The sequence below is a fragment of the Salvia splendens genome, chromosome 6 (genome assembly GCF_004379255.2).
Source record: "Salvia splendens isolate huo1 chromosome 6, SspV2, whole genome shotgun sequence".
In the NCBI taxonomy this organism is placed as follows: Eukaryota; Viridiplantae; Streptophyta; class Magnoliopsida; order Lamiales; family Lamiaceae; genus Salvia; species Salvia splendens.
This window is the reverse complement of record NC_056037.1, coordinates 9694194-9712456: the sequence shown is the minus strand read 5'-3', so window position 1 is coordinate 9712456 and position 18263 is coordinate 9694194. Positions and strand designations below refer to the sequence as shown.

The 18263-nt window shown below is 36.9% G+C and overlaps 3 protein-coding genes across 5 annotated transcripts; all 3 read left to right on the top strand.

Moving 5' to 3' along the window:
* The first annotated feature begins 1859 nt into the window (after positions 1-1859).
* On the top strand, positions 1860-8418 carry LOC121808334 (probable LRR receptor-like serine/threonine-protein kinase At1g07650). 2 transcript variants are annotated; one of them, XM_042208752.1, is made up of 25 exons: positions 1860-2049; positions 2140-2256; positions 2347-2521; positions 3262-3333; positions 3482-3550; positions 3639-3710; positions 3891-3962; positions 4065-4136; positions 4458-4529; positions 4629-4700; positions 4783-4854; positions 4935-5006; positions 5097-5168; positions 5278-5343; positions 5457-5513; positions 5601-5639; positions 5751-5803; positions 5872-6263; positions 6344-6539; positions 6615-6758; positions 6850-6968; positions 7046-7256; positions 7328-7568; positions 7643-7793; positions 7885-8418. In XM_042208752.1, the coding sequence occupies exons 2-25, from the start codon at positions 2157-2159 to the stop codon at positions 8233-8235; spliced, it is 3012 nt and encodes a 1003-aa protein (XP_042064686.1). In that variant the 5' UTR covers positions 1860-2049; positions 2140-2156; the 3' UTR covers positions 8236-8418. The 2 variants fall into 2 exon arrangements, with proteins under 2 accessions (XP_042064686.1, XP_042064685.1); XM_042208751.1 differs by having other exon boundaries at positions 1861-2256.
* A 489-nt stretch (positions 8419-8907) lies between these two features.
* On the top strand, positions 8908-10944 carry LOC121809593 (tubulin-folding cofactor C-like). Of its 2 annotated transcripts, none has more exons than XM_042210317.1 (2): positions 8908-9950; positions 10517-10944. In XM_042210317.1, coding segments are annotated over exons 1-2 (993 nt in total). In that variant the 5' UTR covers positions 8908-8958; the 3' UTR covers positions 10518-10944. The 2 variants fall into 2 exon arrangements, with proteins under 2 accessions (XP_042066251.1, XP_042066250.1); XM_042210316.1 differs by having other exon boundaries at positions 8908-10003.
* Positions 10945-13449: 2505 nt separating this feature from the next.
* LOC121809555 (putative GPI-anchor transamidase) lies at positions 13450-16992 on the top strand. Its single transcript, XM_042210261.1, has 10 exons — positions 13450-13677; positions 14104-14145; positions 14261-14405; positions 14679-14908; positions 15036-15093; positions 15265-15342; positions 15497-15585; positions 15718-15799; positions 16168-16356; positions 16427-16992. The coding sequence occupies exons 1-10, from the start codon at positions 13529-13531 to the stop codon at positions 16571-16573; spliced, it is 1209 nt and encodes a 402-aa protein (XP_042066195.1). The 5' UTR covers positions 13450-13528; the 3' UTR covers positions 16574-16992.
* The last annotated feature ends 1271 nt before the right edge of the window (positions 16993-18263 follow it).

Here is an 18263-nt window from a genome sequence, read left to right as displayed (position 1 = left end):
TGAAACATTAGCTTCTCAAAAAAAGATTAAACATTTATATAAACGCACCATTAACTGAAGTGTAAATGTGCATTATTGGGGACGGATTTTTTTAAAATTTTTTATCGCAGCACTGCAGAGCTCTTGGAATCAGGCGATAGCTCCGGCGGCGGCGGCTAGGTAGCGCAGGCGATAGCTCCGATTTCCCTGCGTCAAATCCGTCCTTCGCGTCCTCTCAGCCTCCCTAACATGGCATCTCCAGCCGCCACTTCAAAGATCCGACCTTTACCCACCGGAGAAGAAGAACATCAAAGGAAAGAGAAAGAGAGCTGACGTCGGCGACGAGGCTGTGCAGGCGGGATTGAGAAGGAGGTGGCAGCAATGTGGCTGTTCAAGAAAAAGGAATGCAGGCGCCCCGGGAGAGCAGGAAGCGGGGGAGGCGGTGCAGAAACTGTGGCGTCTGGAATGCCCGATGGGAAAGGGAGGAATTGGAAGTTGTTCAGTGACCGACCCATCTGCTGGTGGTGGGGCCGCCGCTGTCGACATCGCTGGTTTTGAAGTGTGGTTTGGTGTGGTGGCGGAGGGCAGTGAGGCTGGCGGGAAGCGGACGGAGACGCAGCGCAGGCGAGATGATATTCGTCGGGGTGAGAGAAAGGGACGAACAGAGAGGAGAAAGAGAGATGGAGGCTGAACATTTGTGTAGGGTTTGTAGGATTATTAAATTATTAATTTATGTATATAATTAGCTTTAGTTTAGCCTTTTTAGGTATAAAGTGGGTTTAGTGGGTTGGATCTAATGGAGGATTTTAAATTTAAATAATTTCTAATTGTAATTTTTTTTAAATAGAGTTTTAGTTTGGGTGCTGGGTTCTATTATTATGTATTTTTTTAAAAAATTATGTATTGGGCTTTGTAAATATATAATTTTAAAATTAAATTCTTTTTCATTAACTAATTAAATTTATATATGATTAGTGTTGAATTACTTTGATCTAATTTATTAAATTATATAATGTTTTTAAGAATCTTACTTAAATATTTTTTAATACTGTTAAAATATTGAAATATATATATATATATATATATATATATATATATAAAATAATAAATGATGAGGAAAATCGAAATCCTTTATTGCAATACTTATTTCCATATTAATAATCAAGCTAAATGACAACACAGATAGTGAAAATGGTTTGTCTCATCCTATATTTACTTAATTGAAAATTTTAATATATTTTAAATAGTAGTATATAATTTTATAATATATTTTAATTGGTTTCCAATTAATTAAACATTACTACAAATTTTATAGAATAAATTATGAATTTAAATGAAATTATAAATATTTAAAATTAAATTTAATTTATAAAGTTTGTATGACTTCTTATGATATAAAGTGTAGTATAAATTTGAAGTGATGAACTGTTATCATTTTAAGTGATATTTTAAGTGATAATTTATAATATTTTTAATTGTTTACAATATTACAAATACTTATTTTAATTAGCTTTTATCTGTAAATATATTTTTATACTTATTTACTCTATATTCTTTATTTTAAATTAATATATATCTTTATTATTTAAATTTTTTTTGTCATGTGCAGCACAGATGGTAACACTAGTGATGCTAAATATGCTAGAAGAAGTATGATGCCAACATAATATATATAGCATATAGCATGTCATTTTCCCATTACTATTACTATTACTATTACTATTACTATAACTATAACTATTACTATTACTATTACTCCTATTTACATCATACTTCGACTATGGTACTACCGAATTTACCCAATCCTTAAATCTTATGTAATGATATTTGGGGGTTGGAACAGAGAGCTCCACCCTCATTAAAATAAAGTCATACATATACGGTCGGGTAGATTGTGATGGAACAAAGAGAATTCTTCGATGAAGACAAATGGAGTATTAAAAAGTAGAAGTGCGAGAGCTAGCTGCCAATATAAAATTCCAATCCACCATCACTGCTGTCTACACATCTCTTTCTCTCTCCCGGCGGAATTACTTCTCTCTGTCTATATATACATGCGTCTTACATGGAGTATTAAATTATCCTTCTCTCTCCTTCAATTCAACGATTGGTTGAGTTGCTAGTTAGTAACCGAAGCTAAAGCTTCACTATTCCATGCAGATTAGATTTTTATAATAATGGGGAAAACCAGATATTTCAAACTTTTCTGCTTCATCTTGATTGCCTCCACCACTTTGTGCAGCTCAGCAGCCAAGCAGCAGCTCCACCAAAATGAAGGTAATCTCAACCATCACGTTCAAGGAATTATTGATTTTGGAATTTAGTTATTTTTTTGAGGATATGTATGGTCGTTTTTTTGGATTGTAGTGAGGGCTTTGAAAGAGATAGCGAAAAGATTGGGGAAAAAAGACTGGGACTTCAGCACAGATCCCTGCAGTGGAGAAGGGAATTGGAGTATGCCTGTCACAGTGAAAGGGTTTGAGAGCTCTGTCACTTGTGATTGCTCTTTTGATCAGATGTCTACTTGCCATATTGTTAGCATGTACTCTCTCGCTCTCTCTTTCAAGTTTGCTTTTTTACATTTGCTTGTTAATTATTGGGGATTGTCTGTCTCTGTGGTTGGAGGAGGAGCTATACATGGAAATTTCTTGTTAGTTGTTTAAATTTTCATGCATACAAATGCAATCTCTGTGTGTGTTTTTGTGATAGTGTGTGAAAGTGTAGCACTGCAGGAGATCTAGGGGAGTTCATAGAAAAAACGCGTTGACCGAAAAAGTGTCAGTCAACGCTTGATGAGTCGGTAGTTGACTTTCTTACTGTTACTTACTCATCCAGCTGTCATTGGTGGCTGAGGGTCCATTTCCATCTAATGAATGTAATTCATGCCTTTCTTTGATTTTTTATTTTCTAAAACAGTGTGGAGTTTATTCAGTGTGTTTATCTAGTGTGGACTGAGTTGTTGACCAAGTGAAAGTAACTGGACACTGATGAAAACTGGGATGTTTTGATTGGCTGCTTGGAGTCACAATTGATTGAAAGTTGTGAAACCTTGATAGTGGATATTTTTCCCTACTATTTGGCTTGTAAATTTTTGAAAATTCAATGCTGCTATAGGAGAGAGATTTCATGGGATAAAGAGTTTAAATACTTATCAACTAACAACGGTTTTCCAGTTTTATAAATTGCCATATCATGCATAATATATAATGATTTCTGCTAATTCTGCATTGTATATCACCATATTGGTTTATTAAGAATTGTAATCATGCTATGCTGCTGCAGAGCTTTGAAAGCACAGAATTTAACAGGAGGTGTGCCATCAGAGTTTGCCAAGTTTCGTCATCTTAAACGCTTGTGAGTTTCATCGCTAAGCTCGCATCCTACTATTCTAGAACTGCATTTTGATCTGTGTATGCTCGAAAAAAAGCCTAATTCAAGTTTTTTGCTTTACTTATGATGGGGTTACTTCTCGACTAAGATCTTTCATTTTTGTATTGTGCAGGGATCTTAGTCGGAATTACTTCAATGGCTCCATACCTTCTCAGTGGGCAACATTGACCTTGGCTGATCTGTAACTCTCCCGGCTCCTCTTTGTTAATGCTTTAACTCTTAGTAAAATGCATCTCGTTTATGCTTATTTGTTTGGTTCAAATTTGCAGGTCCTTTATGGGAAATAGATTGTCTGGTCCATTTCCAAAGGTTATTACCAAGATGACCTCCCTCGTCAACCTGTATGACACTGTTCTCTTCTAAAATATTTTCTCGTTTGCACTCTTCGTGTTTTTCTTGTCTTGTACGCATATAATGCCCTATGATGTTCCAGTATATCTTGATTGTTGTGGTGTTTACATTTACATTACCATTTTTCATTAAAATCTGTTTCAAACTGATCTTGAGGATTTCATGTGCAGGAGTCTTGAAGGGAACCAGTTTTCTGGACCCGTTCCTTCAAATATTGGACAATTGGTCAATTTACAAAAGCTGTAAGCGTTTTTTCACTCGTTTTGGATTCCACTAACTGATATCCGCTTCCAGCTTCATATTCTAGTTAGTTGTTCTGCTTATATGAAAGCCTCTTTTTTCAGAGTGTTATCTTCAAATGCGTTCACAGGAGCTTTACCAACGGCATTGGCCAAACTGACCTCACTACTTGACATGTGAGTTCATTTATATTGTTTTCAAAATTCTGTTGGTATGAGCTGAGCAATAATAATTGCGTTTAGTAAACGAAAAAGTCTTGTGCTCCTATTCATTTATTACATAATTCTTTACCTAATAGCTCTCTCCATAAGGCTTTTCTCAATAAATGTATTCAAAAAAGGTATTTAAACAGTTGATTATTGGCAAAGTATGTCTGCATCAGGCGGTACATTTCCTTCCGTTGAAATTTCGGCATTTATATAGAGTTATTCAAAGTTGGCTTATTCGATTCTTTTCAATATAGTTGGTTCTGAGTGTCGAAACCTTTTAAATTTTAGGAGGATTAGTGACAATAACTTCACAGGAAAGATCCCTGAGTATATTAGCAGCTGGAAACAAGTTCAAAAGCTGTAAGTTGCTGCAATAGCTACTTTCCTAGTTGTAAATTACATGATAGTTAACTTCCAAGAAATGTAAAAGAGCAAGATCTCCGTGGTTAACTTTTGCAGGCACGTGCAAGGTTGCTCTCTCGAGGGCCCGATTCCTTCTTCCATAGCTTCCCTAACGAGCTTAAGTGACTTGTGAGTGGCTAAACATTGTTTCACTCAATTCTTTCTTCATGTACGAGTGCATTAATTTTTCCCTTCATTTCTCGACTTTCAGGAGGATTAGTGATTTAACAGGTGGGAAATCAACTTTCCCCCGACTAAGCAAAATGAAATCCATGAAAGTGCTGTGAGTTTTAAACATTTCCCCTCAGTCTTGATGATATTGTGCTTTGATCTACGATCACTCAACTCGATTCTTCTATATAGGATACTCAGAAGTTGCTTGTTACATGGAGAGATCCCTCCATATATTGGAAACATGGAAAAATTGAAAAATCTGTTAGTATTACTACTATAAGCATATCTTGCTGCTTGATCGACTCTTCTTGTTGTTATGAACTGAAATATTTATCGCGTTTGGCAACACAGGGACCTCAGTTTCAATAATTTGACTGGAGAAATTCCTGAATCATTTGATCAGCTTACAAAAATTGATTTTATGTAAGTGCTTCTTATTCTTTTTGAGTTGTTCTCTATTTCGACTGATGCACCCTTTATTCCTTACTTCACGGGTTAATTGAGGCTCAGCCATCACCGTTTGTTTCGCTAGGTTCCTGACGAGAAATAGACTCACAGGACGAATTCCAGATTGGATTTTACAAAGAAACAAGAACGCGTGAGTACCTCACACAAATGCACATTTGTTTCGTTTCAGTTGCTATCTACTTATCCCATATTGCTACATGTGTTACATCGCTTCTCATATTAATCTAGCTATTTCATGTGCAGTGATCTCTCATATAATAATTTCACATCTGGACCAGTCGAATGCCCGAGAGGGAGTGTGTGAGTATCTTCATGAAATTCCATCTTGATCTTTTTATGATTTTTGTTTTGCATGACATACTAACATCTTCTGCTAATTTACTTCAGAAACCTGGTGGAGAGCCTCTCAACGGCCTCTGATAAATCGTAAGTTACATCTGTTTTTATCTAATAACCATTAATGATTCTTTTAAAAACCAATAGCTTTTCAGAACCATGTCAATAATTTCGATTGTTATACATTTGGCATGTTTGCAGTGTGCATCAATGTATGAAGCAAGAGTTTCCTTGCTCTGATACAAAAAATCAAGGCAAGTTTACTTTTTTTCTCAACTATTATGAGAGCTATAGCTAATCTTATGAATCTACCGACCTGCAGAGAATTACTCGTTGCGCATCAATTGTGGTGGCAAGGATGTAGACATCGCGAATGGCACCAGATACAAAGCTGATTCGGAAGCTAGGGGTGCCTCAATGTTCTACATGGGGCAGGCACAGAACTGGGCGTTTAGCAGCACAGGGAACTTCATGGATGATGATCTTGACTCTGATAACTATGTTGTTACGAATGTTTCCAGGCTGTACAACATCACCTCGCCAGTATCAGAGCTTTACACAACTGCACGCGTATCTCCCCTCTCCCTGACCTACTATGGCCTTTGCCTCCTGAACGGGAACTACACAGTGACACTCCATTTCGCGGAGATTGCTTTTACAAACGACACTTCGTTCTTCAGCCTTGGGAGGAGGATATTTGATGTGTACTTGCAGGTAAGTACATATATATGGCATTGACATTACCTTTACAAAGATGGAAGTTTATGAATATGCACCACCGTGAATGAACGCAGGGGAAGCTGGTTTTGAAGGATTTTAACATTGCGGAGGCAGCTGGTGGACCGGGAAAGCCCATTATAAAAAATTTCACCGTCTCTGTGACAAGCCACACTCTCAAGATCCATCTTTACTGGGCAGGAAGAGGGACTACAGGCATCCCCTTTCGAGGAACTTATGGCCCTCTGATATCAGCCATATCAGTCGATCCTAGTATGTTACTCTTATGTCAACAGCGTCTACTAAAGGAACCGAATTAGAGGATGTTGATCTCTTATTTGGCTGCAGATTTCAGGCCCCCGGTTCATCACAAAAGGATCAGTTCAACTTTGTTGGCTGGAACAATTGCTGGAAGTGTTTGCCTTCTAGCTTTGGTTCTAGGCTTCTTGCACAAGAAAGGCTATTTAGGAGGCAAATCCACCACAGATAAAGGTATTGTTTTCTTAAAAAACTGGACTACATAATTTCACTTCTGTTTAACGTAAAACATGTTAAGTCTAGCTTATTATTGCTTCATGTGAAGAGCTTAGAGGCCTCGATCTACAAACTGGCATCTTCACACTAGGACAGATCAAATCCGCGACAAATAACTTTGATCCAGCTAACAAGATTGGTGAGGGCGGTTTTGGTTCCGTTTTCAAGGTACTCTTATTTTCCAGCATTCACTGTGATCTCTCGTTACGTCTGAAACATAAACCAGCTCCTCCTCTCCTCGGCAGGGGCTGCTGTCAGATGGAACCATAATTGCTGTAAAGCAGCTATCCTCGAAGTCCAAACAGGGAACGCGGGAATTCGTTAACGAGATAGGAATGATATCTGCGTTGCAGCATCCGAATCTTGTGAAGCTCTATGGCTGCTGTGTCGAAGGGAATCACCTGATGCTGGTGTATGAGTACATGGAAAACAACTGTGTCTCTCGCGCTCTTTTTGGTGAGCCTCGTCTTCCAATAAACCAAGATTATGATGCGACCGGACAAACTCCTCATCCACGTTTCTTACAGGAAAGGGCGCGGCTCAGAAGCACCTGCTGGATTGGCCCACAAGGAGGAAAATCTGCCTCGGCATAGCTAGAGGTTTGGCTTATCTGCACGAGGACTCAATGGTGAAGATAGTCCACCGCGACATCAAGACAAGCAACGTGTTGCTGGACAAGGATCTGAACGCGAAGATATCTGATTTTGGGCTAGCAAAGCTGAACGAGGATGATAAGACTCACATTAGTACGAGGATTGCTGGGACTATGTAAGTTTTTGAATGTTGATGTGTTCTTATATGATTCAAGACTTTTATACATACTGAGAGCTTGCACATTGTAGTGGTTACATGGCACCAGAATACGCGATGCGTGGCTACCTCACGAACAAGGCAGACGTCTACAGTTTCGGCGTGGTGGCGCTGGAAATAGTCAGTGGTAAAAGCAACACCAACTACATGCCCAAGGAAGACTTCGTTTACCTTCTTGACTGGGTATATCATCCATCCCTTTTCTATGTTTACTGATTTCATAGAAAACGAAACAACGTCCGTAGTCATAATGAAGCATCACTCCGTGGATCAGGCTTATGTTCTCCAAGAGAGGGGAAGTCTACTAGAGCTAGTCGACCCAGATTTGGGATCAGCATACTCGTCGGAAGAGGCAATGGTGGTTCTGAATGTGGCTCTTCTGTGCACGAACGCTGCCCCGACCCTGAGGCCGACCATGTCGCAAGTGGTGAGCATGCTGGAGGGTCGGACAGCTGTGCAGGATTTGCTGTCCGACCCGGGATTCTCGACGGCAGACTCCAAGTACAAGGCCATAAGAAACCACTTCTGGCAGCACCCTAGTGTGAGCCATAGCATGTCCACAGATGCTACCATTTCTGATTCTTCCCTATCAAATCAAGATAGAGTTGTGGATCACGGAAGCTGATTATGATTATGATTATGATTATGATGCAGCAGCTACACCTAGTAATTAGCATTATAAGTTTGCCAACCAACTGTATATACAATAGAATCTCTTGTTTTTGTCTGCTTTCTTGGGTTTATGTATTCCACTGAGTGTACATCATACTATTATGTATTGACTATGTAGTAGTACTATTTTATATTATGCAATAGATAGTAACACTATAGGACTTGTCACAACATTGAAACATGACACAATAGGGCTGGGTCACAATATTTTCTGCTTGTGCACATTTTTGTAAACTCTAGTTTGTAGCTTTTGTAGTACATTACTAGTATCATTTTTATTTTCCGGACGTGCATCATTAAAAGAAGCACACTTTGAATATAATTATAATTATGATTATGATTTATGAATCCTAATTTATTAATAAATCCTATTGTGGATTGAGCATTAGTTTGATTTATAATTGATTTATTATTTGTATGGCTGCAGTGTTATCATCAAATTTTTCATTGAAAAATTGGAGATTTTTTTTTAAAGTTCATTTCAATTGAAACCTTTTTATTGCGAATTACCATAGTATACTGACTACTAAAACACACAATTAAGCAATGATCAGGGGGCAGTTTGGTCTTTTGCTGCTATAAATTGATATGTATATTTCGAGTTCAATTTTAGAAGAAAAAAAATCAAATTTTTGCCAAGAGCTGTGAGCGGAACACTAGTTTCCGGCACGGCGAAATGGAAGACAACGAGCAACCGTCGCATGATTCCGCTGCTGCCGCCCTCCAGCAGAAGCACGCAGCGATGCTGGAGCGTCTGGCGAACCGCCACCAGTCCCGCGCCGCGGCAAAGCCCGACTCCAACTCATCCGGATCCACACAGTCGTTCCTCTCCCAGTTCTCGCAATCGAAGCTCTCAATCGACGCCCAAATCTCCCGGATCCGAACGCTACCCAACCCGCCTCAAAAGGCCGAGCTTGAGGCGATCTCCCTCGAAATCTCTGCCCTCGAGAAGCTGGTCGCGGAGCATTCCTACTTGCTCCCGCCCTACGAAGTCCGCAATTCCCTCACCGCCATCACCCAACTCAGGCAAACCCTAGATGACGCCTCCGCGGCCGTCGCTCCTAAGAAGAAATTCTCCTTCAAGAATAAATCATCGAAGAAGAGCACAGCCCCAGCCTCAGATCAGAAGAGTGAAGTCGTTTCTGAAGTGGAGGGCAATAAGATCATCCCCAAATTGGGAAAGTTAGGATTTATGGATTCGAGCGCTGCTCCCGGGTTCAGGAACAAGGATAAAGAGAAATTGGAGATGGAATTCAACAGAGGCGAGGTGGATGCTCGAAATGGGGAGTTCACGCTGTCGAATTTGAGGGATTGTGAGGTGAGATTGAAGGGTTGTCTGAGGGCATTGTTTGTGGATAATGTGGTGAACTGTAAGGTTTATGTTGGGGCGGTGATGGGTTCGGTTTTGATCGAGGGAGCGGAAGGGTGTGTGTTCTTGCTGGCCTCGCATCAGATTAGGATTCATAATGCTAAGAATTGCAGCTTCTATCTTCGGGTGAGGAGCAGACCTATAATCGAGGACAGTAATGGCGTTAGGTTCGCGCCGTACTGCTTGAGTTACAGAGGGATAGAGGAGGATCTGGCAGAGGCAAATCTTGATGAGGAGACTGGGAATTGGGCGAATGTGGATGATTTTCGATGGTTGAGGGCTCTGCAATCTCCAAACTGGTCAGTTTTGCCAGAAGATGATCGTGTGGGGATGGTGAACATTTCCTGAAAATGTCGGTTAATCTGCCAATACAGATAAAAAAATCAATATTTTGAGAAACAAATTCCTCTCGATTTCTCTACGCTCTGGTGGATATTGTGTGGATGAGAGTTTGGTGTTTTAGTCACTCCTATTTTATTTTAGTCTAAAAGAGGCAGCTGTGTGCCAATTTGATTTTATTCACAAATCAGTCTTCAATCTTGTGAGAAAAGATGAAGCTTGTAGTAGTATTTTTTATATGCAACTTCGACATCTCTCTCTGTGCAAGGTTTATGCTTCCCATTTTTGTATTCAAGATCTCTTTTTTTCAACTGGCCTGATTTATATAAGCTCCATAGATTATGTATTGACACTACATGTGAATTTTTTCCTATGGCTGAGTGGCTCTTTTGCGCTTGTCCCATCTCTGAAGCCAACAGTATTTGCTTACAAATAAATCTGTCTGTGCTTATCTGATTTTGTACATCAAATAAAGAGGGTATGGTGGAAATTAGTCTAATTTTACCTCTTATGTGTATCTTCCCAGATTTTATGGAGTCGTAACATCATCACTTGGCACCGGAACGTCCCGACACAATGGCGGATGTCTCAATTAAAAAATCGGAACGTCCGCCGGGACGTCCGTCGTGGCACCGCAATAGCGGACGTCCCGACGGACGTTGTCGGAAAGCTGCGGATCTGCGGTGTCCGCATCCGCCCCTCACACGCCTAATGGCGGACGTCCGGCACACAGGGACGTCCTCCGTTGTGGATGCTCTAAAACATGTCAAAATGGTCGGATCGGAAAATTTTGTGAATCAATGAAGTGATTGAGATTCATCATCTATTCAGCAGTAGCATGAGTTTTACTAATCAATTGTGCAAATAGTTTTACTAATAAATTGTATAAATAGTTGTGAAAATTTCACTTCGTGTCTCGATCTTAATAAATTTCGAGTTGATTTCCCCTTGTTACATGTTAGTACTGTTCTAAATTATAATCAGCCGTTTGTGGAGGTAAAAAGTAATCTCCTTCATGTTTCAGAATAATTTTCATTTGAATTCCATTGGAAAATTACAACCTTTTCTATGACATGTTATTTTTTCCCTTAAAAGAAAAATAAATAAAGAAGATGAAATAAAAAAGCTAAAAAAAAGAAGGGAGATTACAGTTTAAGATTTAGAGGGAACATTTTTTTAGATCCACGAACTTTGCCAAAGTATCATTTTAGGTCCGTGAACTTTGAAAATATCATTTTAGGTCCGTCAATTACAAGTTAATATCATTTGAGGTATTTTGAACTTTTTCGGGATGAAAATACCCTTAAGGTCTTCAAATGGCAATTTGGACAATTCTTTCGCCACTCATCTTGCGCCAGAAGCCTATAGTCCAACAATTTTTAACGGCAAATTTTTATAATTAAATTCAATTTGGATGGTAATTGATCTCCATTCTGAAATTCATATAAATAATACTCCGAATGACCATCCAAATTAATAGCTATCTAATTTCAAGACAAATAAACTAAATATAATTCACAAATCACCTATAGTAAGTTCTTAAAATGCAGTTTAGATTGAAAAAATAAAATAAAGTATCAAGTCCCAATTCACTATTCCTATATAATTGGTCATCTAATAATTGAAAAATTAACACATAGTATTGTTTTCTACGGCAAATCTTAATTATATCTAAATTCAATTTGGATGGTAATTGAATTGAATAGTAGTAAAAAAAAATTGTTGGACTCTAGGTGTTTGACGCAAGATGAGTGGCGAAAGAATTGTCCAAATTGCTCTTTGAAGGCCTTAAGTGCATTTTCGTTCGGAAAAAGTTTAAAATACCTCAAATGATATTAACTTATAGTTAACGGACCTAAAATGATATTTTCAAAGTTCACGGACCTAAAATGATACTTTGACAAAGTTTGCGGACCTAAAAAGATGTTCCCTCTAAGATTTATTATCTTCTTTTTTAAATTTTTTTTAAAAAAATGATATGGATTTTAATGTATATTAAGAGAAAGATAAAAAAGAAATTAGAGAGATTTTTTTTCTTATATTAAAAAATTCTTATCTTAAAAGACAATTTAAATGGACCAAGGGGCATGGAGTGATTAATGACTCGTTCATCTTTAACAAGATGGTCAGTGATCTATCTATTGAGGTGCGGATCAGCTTTAAATCCTTGAGCGTCTTGAGCCACTTGTCCATCCATTGCGCGGAGAATAATCACTTAGCCGACAGTGAATACCTTGGTAATTAAAAGAAAAATTATTTAAATGAACACTGTTTCTATTTTTAAAGAAAGAGTAAAGGCCAAAATTGGTCCTGAACATATAGCCATTTTACGATTTTGGTCTTAAACATTATCTTTTGGATTTTTTGGTCCTGCACATATGGACATTTGATCATTTTGGTCCTGCACATATGGAAATTTGATCATTTTGGTCCCCCGTCAACATTTTCGTTAAAAACTAACGGTCAACATTATCTTTTGGATTTTTTGGTCCTGCACATATGGATATTTGATCATTTTGGTCCTGCACATATGGAATTTTGATCATTTTGGTCCTCCGTCAACATTTTCGTTAAAAACTAACGGTCAACGTCCGATTTTTGACTAAAACAATGGGTTGGGTCGGGTCGTGTTTGGGTCGGGTTTGGGTTACACGTTAAGAAAAAAAATAATTATTTTTTATTAATTAAAAAATTATAAAACTTTAATTTTTAGTTATTTTTGTTGATTAAAAATATTATAACGACTAAAACATGATGTTATTATACGATTTAAACATGATATTACACAATAAAATAAAAAATTACCAAATTAAAATAATCATTTTTTAATCAAAATAATAAAATTAAAGTATATTAATATTAAATCTATATAATAAAATTAAATAATTAAAAAATTATTTTTAATAAAATCTAAGCATAATATTTTCTTCAAATTCATGAAAAAATTAATTAAAAAATACTATACTTTAATTTTATTAATTAAAAAATATTAATTAATTTTTTAAGAATATTATGCTTAGATTTTAACGAAAATATTATGCTTAGATTTTAAGAAAATATTATTTTTTTTCTTAACGTATAACCCAAACCCGACCCAAACACGACCCGACCCAACCCATTGTTTTAGTCAAAAATCGGCCGTTGACCGTTAGTTTTTAACGAAAATGTTGACGGAGGACCAAAATGATCAAAATTCCATATGTGCAGGACCAAAATGATCAAATGTCCATATGTGCAGGACCAAAAAATCCAAAAGATAATGTTGACCGTTAGTTTTTAACGGAAATATTGACGGAGGACCAAAATGATCAAATGTCCATATGTGCAGGACCAAAAAATCCAAAAGATAATGTTTAGGACCAAAATCGTAAAATGACTATATGTTCAGGACCAATTTTGGTCTTTACTCATAAAGAAATTATAACTACAAGTACTGTGCAATAGGAGGGAAGAGAGAAGGTAAATTACACAAGAACGTAGTCATAGGAGTAATGTAAAAGTGAAAGCTTTGGAAAATATTTTCCGAACGGCAACTCAAATGGCGACATCATTCAAATTCAAGCCCTTGACGATTTCGATCCTTCTACTCTTCCTCTGCAATGCGATCGCCTCAAGTGCGTCCGGTTCTTCTTCTACCACGATGCACACCAACAATTGGGCTATTCTTGTCTGTACCTCCCGCTTCTGGTATTGTACTTTTCCTATACTCGACCTCTATGCCCTATTTATAAAATTTTGGCTCAATTAATGGAAAATTGCTGGAGAATTTTGTTATGAAGGAACCTTAGATATAGTAGGCGAGTTATTGGTGCTCTTACTGTATGGTTTGTTTTGTATAAATTCGTAAAGCGGTAAAGGAATGATCTTTTGATAGGGAATATGTTGTTGGTAGATCAGTAGATAAGAAAAGACACCGACTTTGGTCGTGGCAACCATAAATGTTTACTGTATGACCGAATTACTGGGTTTAATTTTGAGTGTAAAGCAAATCGAATGCTAGATTTATTATCTATGCTTTTGAACTATTATAGTAGTGTTTCTACATTGTAGTTACTTCAGCTTGTTCATGTAACAAGCATTTAATTCAATTTTTTCTCAAAACTTATCCTTCAGGTTTAATTATCGGCATATGGCCAATACTTTATCCTTATACAGGTAAGCAGGATCTATTCTTCATCCCAATGTGTGTGTGTGTTGGTTTTTTATTTGTTGCAACTAACATGTCAGGAAACGTATGAATGATTTTGGCTTATAAACTCTTTGGGTTTAGAACGGTGAAACGATTAGGAATTCCAGATGAGAGGATAATTCTCATGCTGGCTGATGATATGGCTTGTAATGCTCGGAACAAGTATCCTGCCCAGGTCTTCAATAATGAAAACCATCGACTCAACTTGTATGGAGACAATGTTGAGGTGGGCTCAATTTTTTTAATATGTAAACCATTTGTCTTTCTTTTACGGGACTTAGAAGCAGTCACATGTTATGATATGGATTGTTATTAACTTTAAGACATTTTAGGAAAACTTAAAAGATAAAAGTTCATTTTTATTTATGCAGAATTTGTTTGCTTTTCCATGAACACTTTCATGAGAGAGTATGTAAGACACACTTTAATATTGTAATCATCCTTCTCTGCAAAATGATATGTGCGACTGCTTATTCTGAAAACGTTTTGCAAATATTAGGTAGACTACCGAGGTTATGAGGTGACTGTCGAAAACTTTTTGCGAATATTGACTGGCCGTCATGAAACAGCAGTTCCAAGGTCAAAACGACTACTGAGTGATGAAGGCAGTCATATACTTCTTTATATGACTGGGCATGGTGGGGATGAGTTTCTAAAATTTCAAGACTCAGAGGAGCTTCAAAGCCATGATTTAGCTGATGCAGTGAAACAAATGAAGGAAAAGCGCAGGTATCCTGATATCATATAACTAAGGAGTATTTAAGTCACGTTTATTCCAATGTTTGCTTTCACAACATGGCCAAGAACTGGTGATAAGGGAGTTGCATAAACCATCTGCTTGTTTCTGTTATTCCAGATTTAAAGAGCTGCTGATAATGGTAGATACTTGCCAGGCAGCCACTCTATTTTCCCAGGTGAGTTTTTTTTTTTCAAAAGTGTTGCCTTTTGATCTTTTTGTGTGTGTGTGTGTGTTATCTATAGAGTGTTCAACTTCTCTCTTTTTGTAAGCTCTAGGAATGAACATCGACTTTCTAGCTATCCTAGTTGTAGTTTGTATACTAATGGGTCTGTTTATTGTTCGGCAGCTACAATCACCTGGTGTTTTGGCTATTGGAAGTAGCAAGAAAGGAGAGAATTCATACTCACATCACTTGGACTCTGATGTAAGTATTGATATTTTACTGGCATCGTGCATAAGGGATGGTATTGGTATTTCTAGGAGATGTTATATTGCTTTTACTTTTTATTCCTTGGTTTAGTAAATGTACCTTTTCCAGGATTTATTGGTTTTAACTTTTATACTGTTTCTTCTTGCAGGTTGGTGTATCGGTTGTAGACCGATTTACATTTTTTACTCTTGCCTTCTTTGAGAGGTTAAATATGTATGACAATGCCTCATTGAGCAGGTATACACCAATTTTGCAGGACCATCTTATTTTGGATTTTTTGCTTTAGGATATAAATTCCAGCTTGGCCTATGATGTCTCCAGTCTCCACTACTGATAATAACTTTTAAGTTGACCCACTTCGTTTTGCAGTCTTTTCACTTCGTACAATCCAAATACATTGATGTCAACTGCATACTATCGAACTGATTTATACCAACGGCGGTTGGAGGAGGTATATAGAATATAGATACTGTGATTTTCTATGTGTTTGTTCTTTTGGTTTTACTTGCATCCAGTGTGATATTATTCCATCTTCATTTAACGTGCATGTCCTTTGCTGTATATTTGTCATGGTGGTCTTTTCTAATCTACAAGTTTAAATTATACAAGTCCTTAGAGGAACTTGCAGGATTTTGTGTATATAAATCTTGATTTGGGGAATCTAATCCCAGATTTTTCAGAATATGCCCCCCCCCCCACCCTGTTATTATCTAAAAGTAGATGAATTATGCACGACAGCCTACGAGGACAAGAATCTTTGTGGTCAAAATGCTATTATAGACATTCAAATAACTTTTTTTGCCCCACCTGCTGGTTTAGGTACCAGTGACCAACTTCTTTGGTTCTGTCATGGAAACCATTCACACGGATTCGCCTTATCGGGCCTTCTCAAACCGATACTACAGAAAATCTAAAACTGAGATGCCTTCGGATCAATCTGGTGGGGGTAACCAAAGAGCATTAGAAGATTCAGACGTTCTAGAAGAATTGGCAGACCCTAAACTAAATGTGTGACCTCTAAACTCTACATACTTGCTGGTGCACGAAGGCTGATTATAACTCTTATTTTGTGTTGCAGGCTATACAAGTTGGTTGCCCACTTACACACACTTGGAATACAATTCTGGGCCGGATGGAAAAGATAACACAAATAGATAATTTTGTTAACTGTGGTGTAGTGTTGATGTTCCCGATTGTGGCCCTCTCATCTTGGTTTTCGCACTGAAGCTAAGAAACACCATATACCGACCACCCGTTCAGGGAACATTTTCTTTGAATGCCAAATTGCACCACTTTTTTTTATCTCATCTAAGCTTGACAGAGAGGTTCTGCTTGCTTTATTCAATGTGTTGATTGTTGCTCAAAGGTTACAGCATAGCTTGATTAAGAATCTCGGTGGTCTCATCAAGGATGCTATAACCCCATAATTATTCTTGATAAATCCTTTTCTTTCTTATTTTTTCGCACCATATTGTACCATTTCCAATGTGTGGTATTTCTGTTATGTTGCTTCTGCACATCATATACTACCTTTGTATCACAGACAAGTGCTTCTTGTATATATTGGCCTATATGTATATTTTTTTTCTCCAGCCCAAAAAAAAATAAAAAAAAATTGGTTTCTTGGGTTTTGAGGCTCTTGAATCCGTTTGCTCGCCCTTTCACTTTTTCATCATGCAAAATAACTGATTTACTTGCCATGTAATGAAATTTAGTGATGTCTTATTATTACAATCTCCATATATAGCAGTATTCCATTCTTCAATTTGATCCTCCTATAATTGGAAATACAGGATAGTGAAGAGGAGCAAAACTAGAAACGTAAAACTGATCACAGGTGCTACGAGAAATTGCTTTCAAGGAGTTTCAAGTGGAGAACTGAATTCAGCTCTTGAAACTGTGGTGTATATGTTATTATACACCTTGGAACTGTGGTGTTCTTATGTTTAAATCTGGTATCCCCACGTATGTATTGGATTTTGATGAATTGATATACGAGATGAGTTCACAGGTAAAAAAAATAAAATTGATTTTGATGTAATGAATACGGATGAGTTCACAGGTGAAAGCATAAAATTGAAGAATAATTTTTTTGTTGTACAACGACAACCTATATAAGGTATTGGTGGTATTAAAGCTAAGCTTACGAATTGAAAAATACTATTCTTTATTTACTAGTGAATTTTTTTATAAAATACAAGGGTGACATGGGACAGCTATTTAAAATGAACTGTGAATACTAATTTTTGTTGAGGAGAGGATAATATGGACAAAATCAACTAGCTGGAAATTTAGTACTGTATAATGTGTAAATGTTCATATCAATAAGTACATATGCATGCACGCAATTAATAAATATAGATCTAATTGGTCCCTAGTGGAGAAGGAATGAATACTTTTAATTAATTAAGAGTATTGAATTTAAAGGGAATAATCTAACCACTCATGAAATTATCCTTTGGAATACTTTTCAATGGTAATTTGCTTGATAAATGAAGTATAGAATTTTTGTTAAATACACAATCGTCATTAAATATCTTATTTTACTTCATCATTATATAGTACAGTATTTCATTTACTCATTCCATGATCCACTTTTCTTTTTGATTTGTCCCAATCAAAATAATATATTACTAAAAATGGAAGTACATTTATTTCGATTTTATTGCATCTCTTACTTTATTATCTCCACTTAACACATAAAAGAAAGTTGCATAAAATTCCGTGCGGTCGAGGAAGAGGTTGTCTTCCTTGGGACTGAGGAATATTATTTATGTATATAAACAATATACTATATGTCATTAACTCATTTTTTTACACTTAAAAAGATTAGTAATATATAAAAATAAGACTTATATTTTATATATTTTTTGTTCAATTTTTGCATTTTTTAAAAATTTGTATCGATTGCAGTC

Coding starts and splice junctions, on each gene's coding strand:
- LOC121808334 (XM_042208752.1), top strand. CDS start 2,157: ATGGGGAAAACCAGATATTTCAAACTTTTCTGCTTCATCTTGATTGCC. Junction 3,334..3,481: donor TTTCGTCATCTTAAACGCTT/GTGAGTTTCATC, acceptor TGTATTGTGCAG/GGATCTTAGTCGGAATTACT. Junction 5,169..5,277: donor CTTACAAAAATTGATTTTAT/GTAAGTGCTTCT, acceptor TTGTTTCGCTAG/GTTCCTGACGAGAAATAGAC.
- LOC121809593 (XM_042210316.1), top strand. CDS start 8,959: ATGGAAGACAACGAGCAACCGTCGCATGATTCCGCTGCTGCCGCCCTC.
- LOC121809555 (XM_042210261.1), top strand. CDS start 13,529: ATGGCGACATCATTCAAATTCAAGCCCTTGACGATTTCGATCCTTCTA. Junction 13,678..14,103: donor GTCTGTACCTCCCGCTTCTG/GTATTGTACTTT, acceptor CTTATCCTTCAG/GTTTAATTATCGGCATATGG. Junction 14,909..15,035: donor CAAATGAAGGAAAAGCGCAG/GTATCCTGATAT, acceptor CTGTTATTCCAG/ATTTAAAGAGCTGCTGATAA.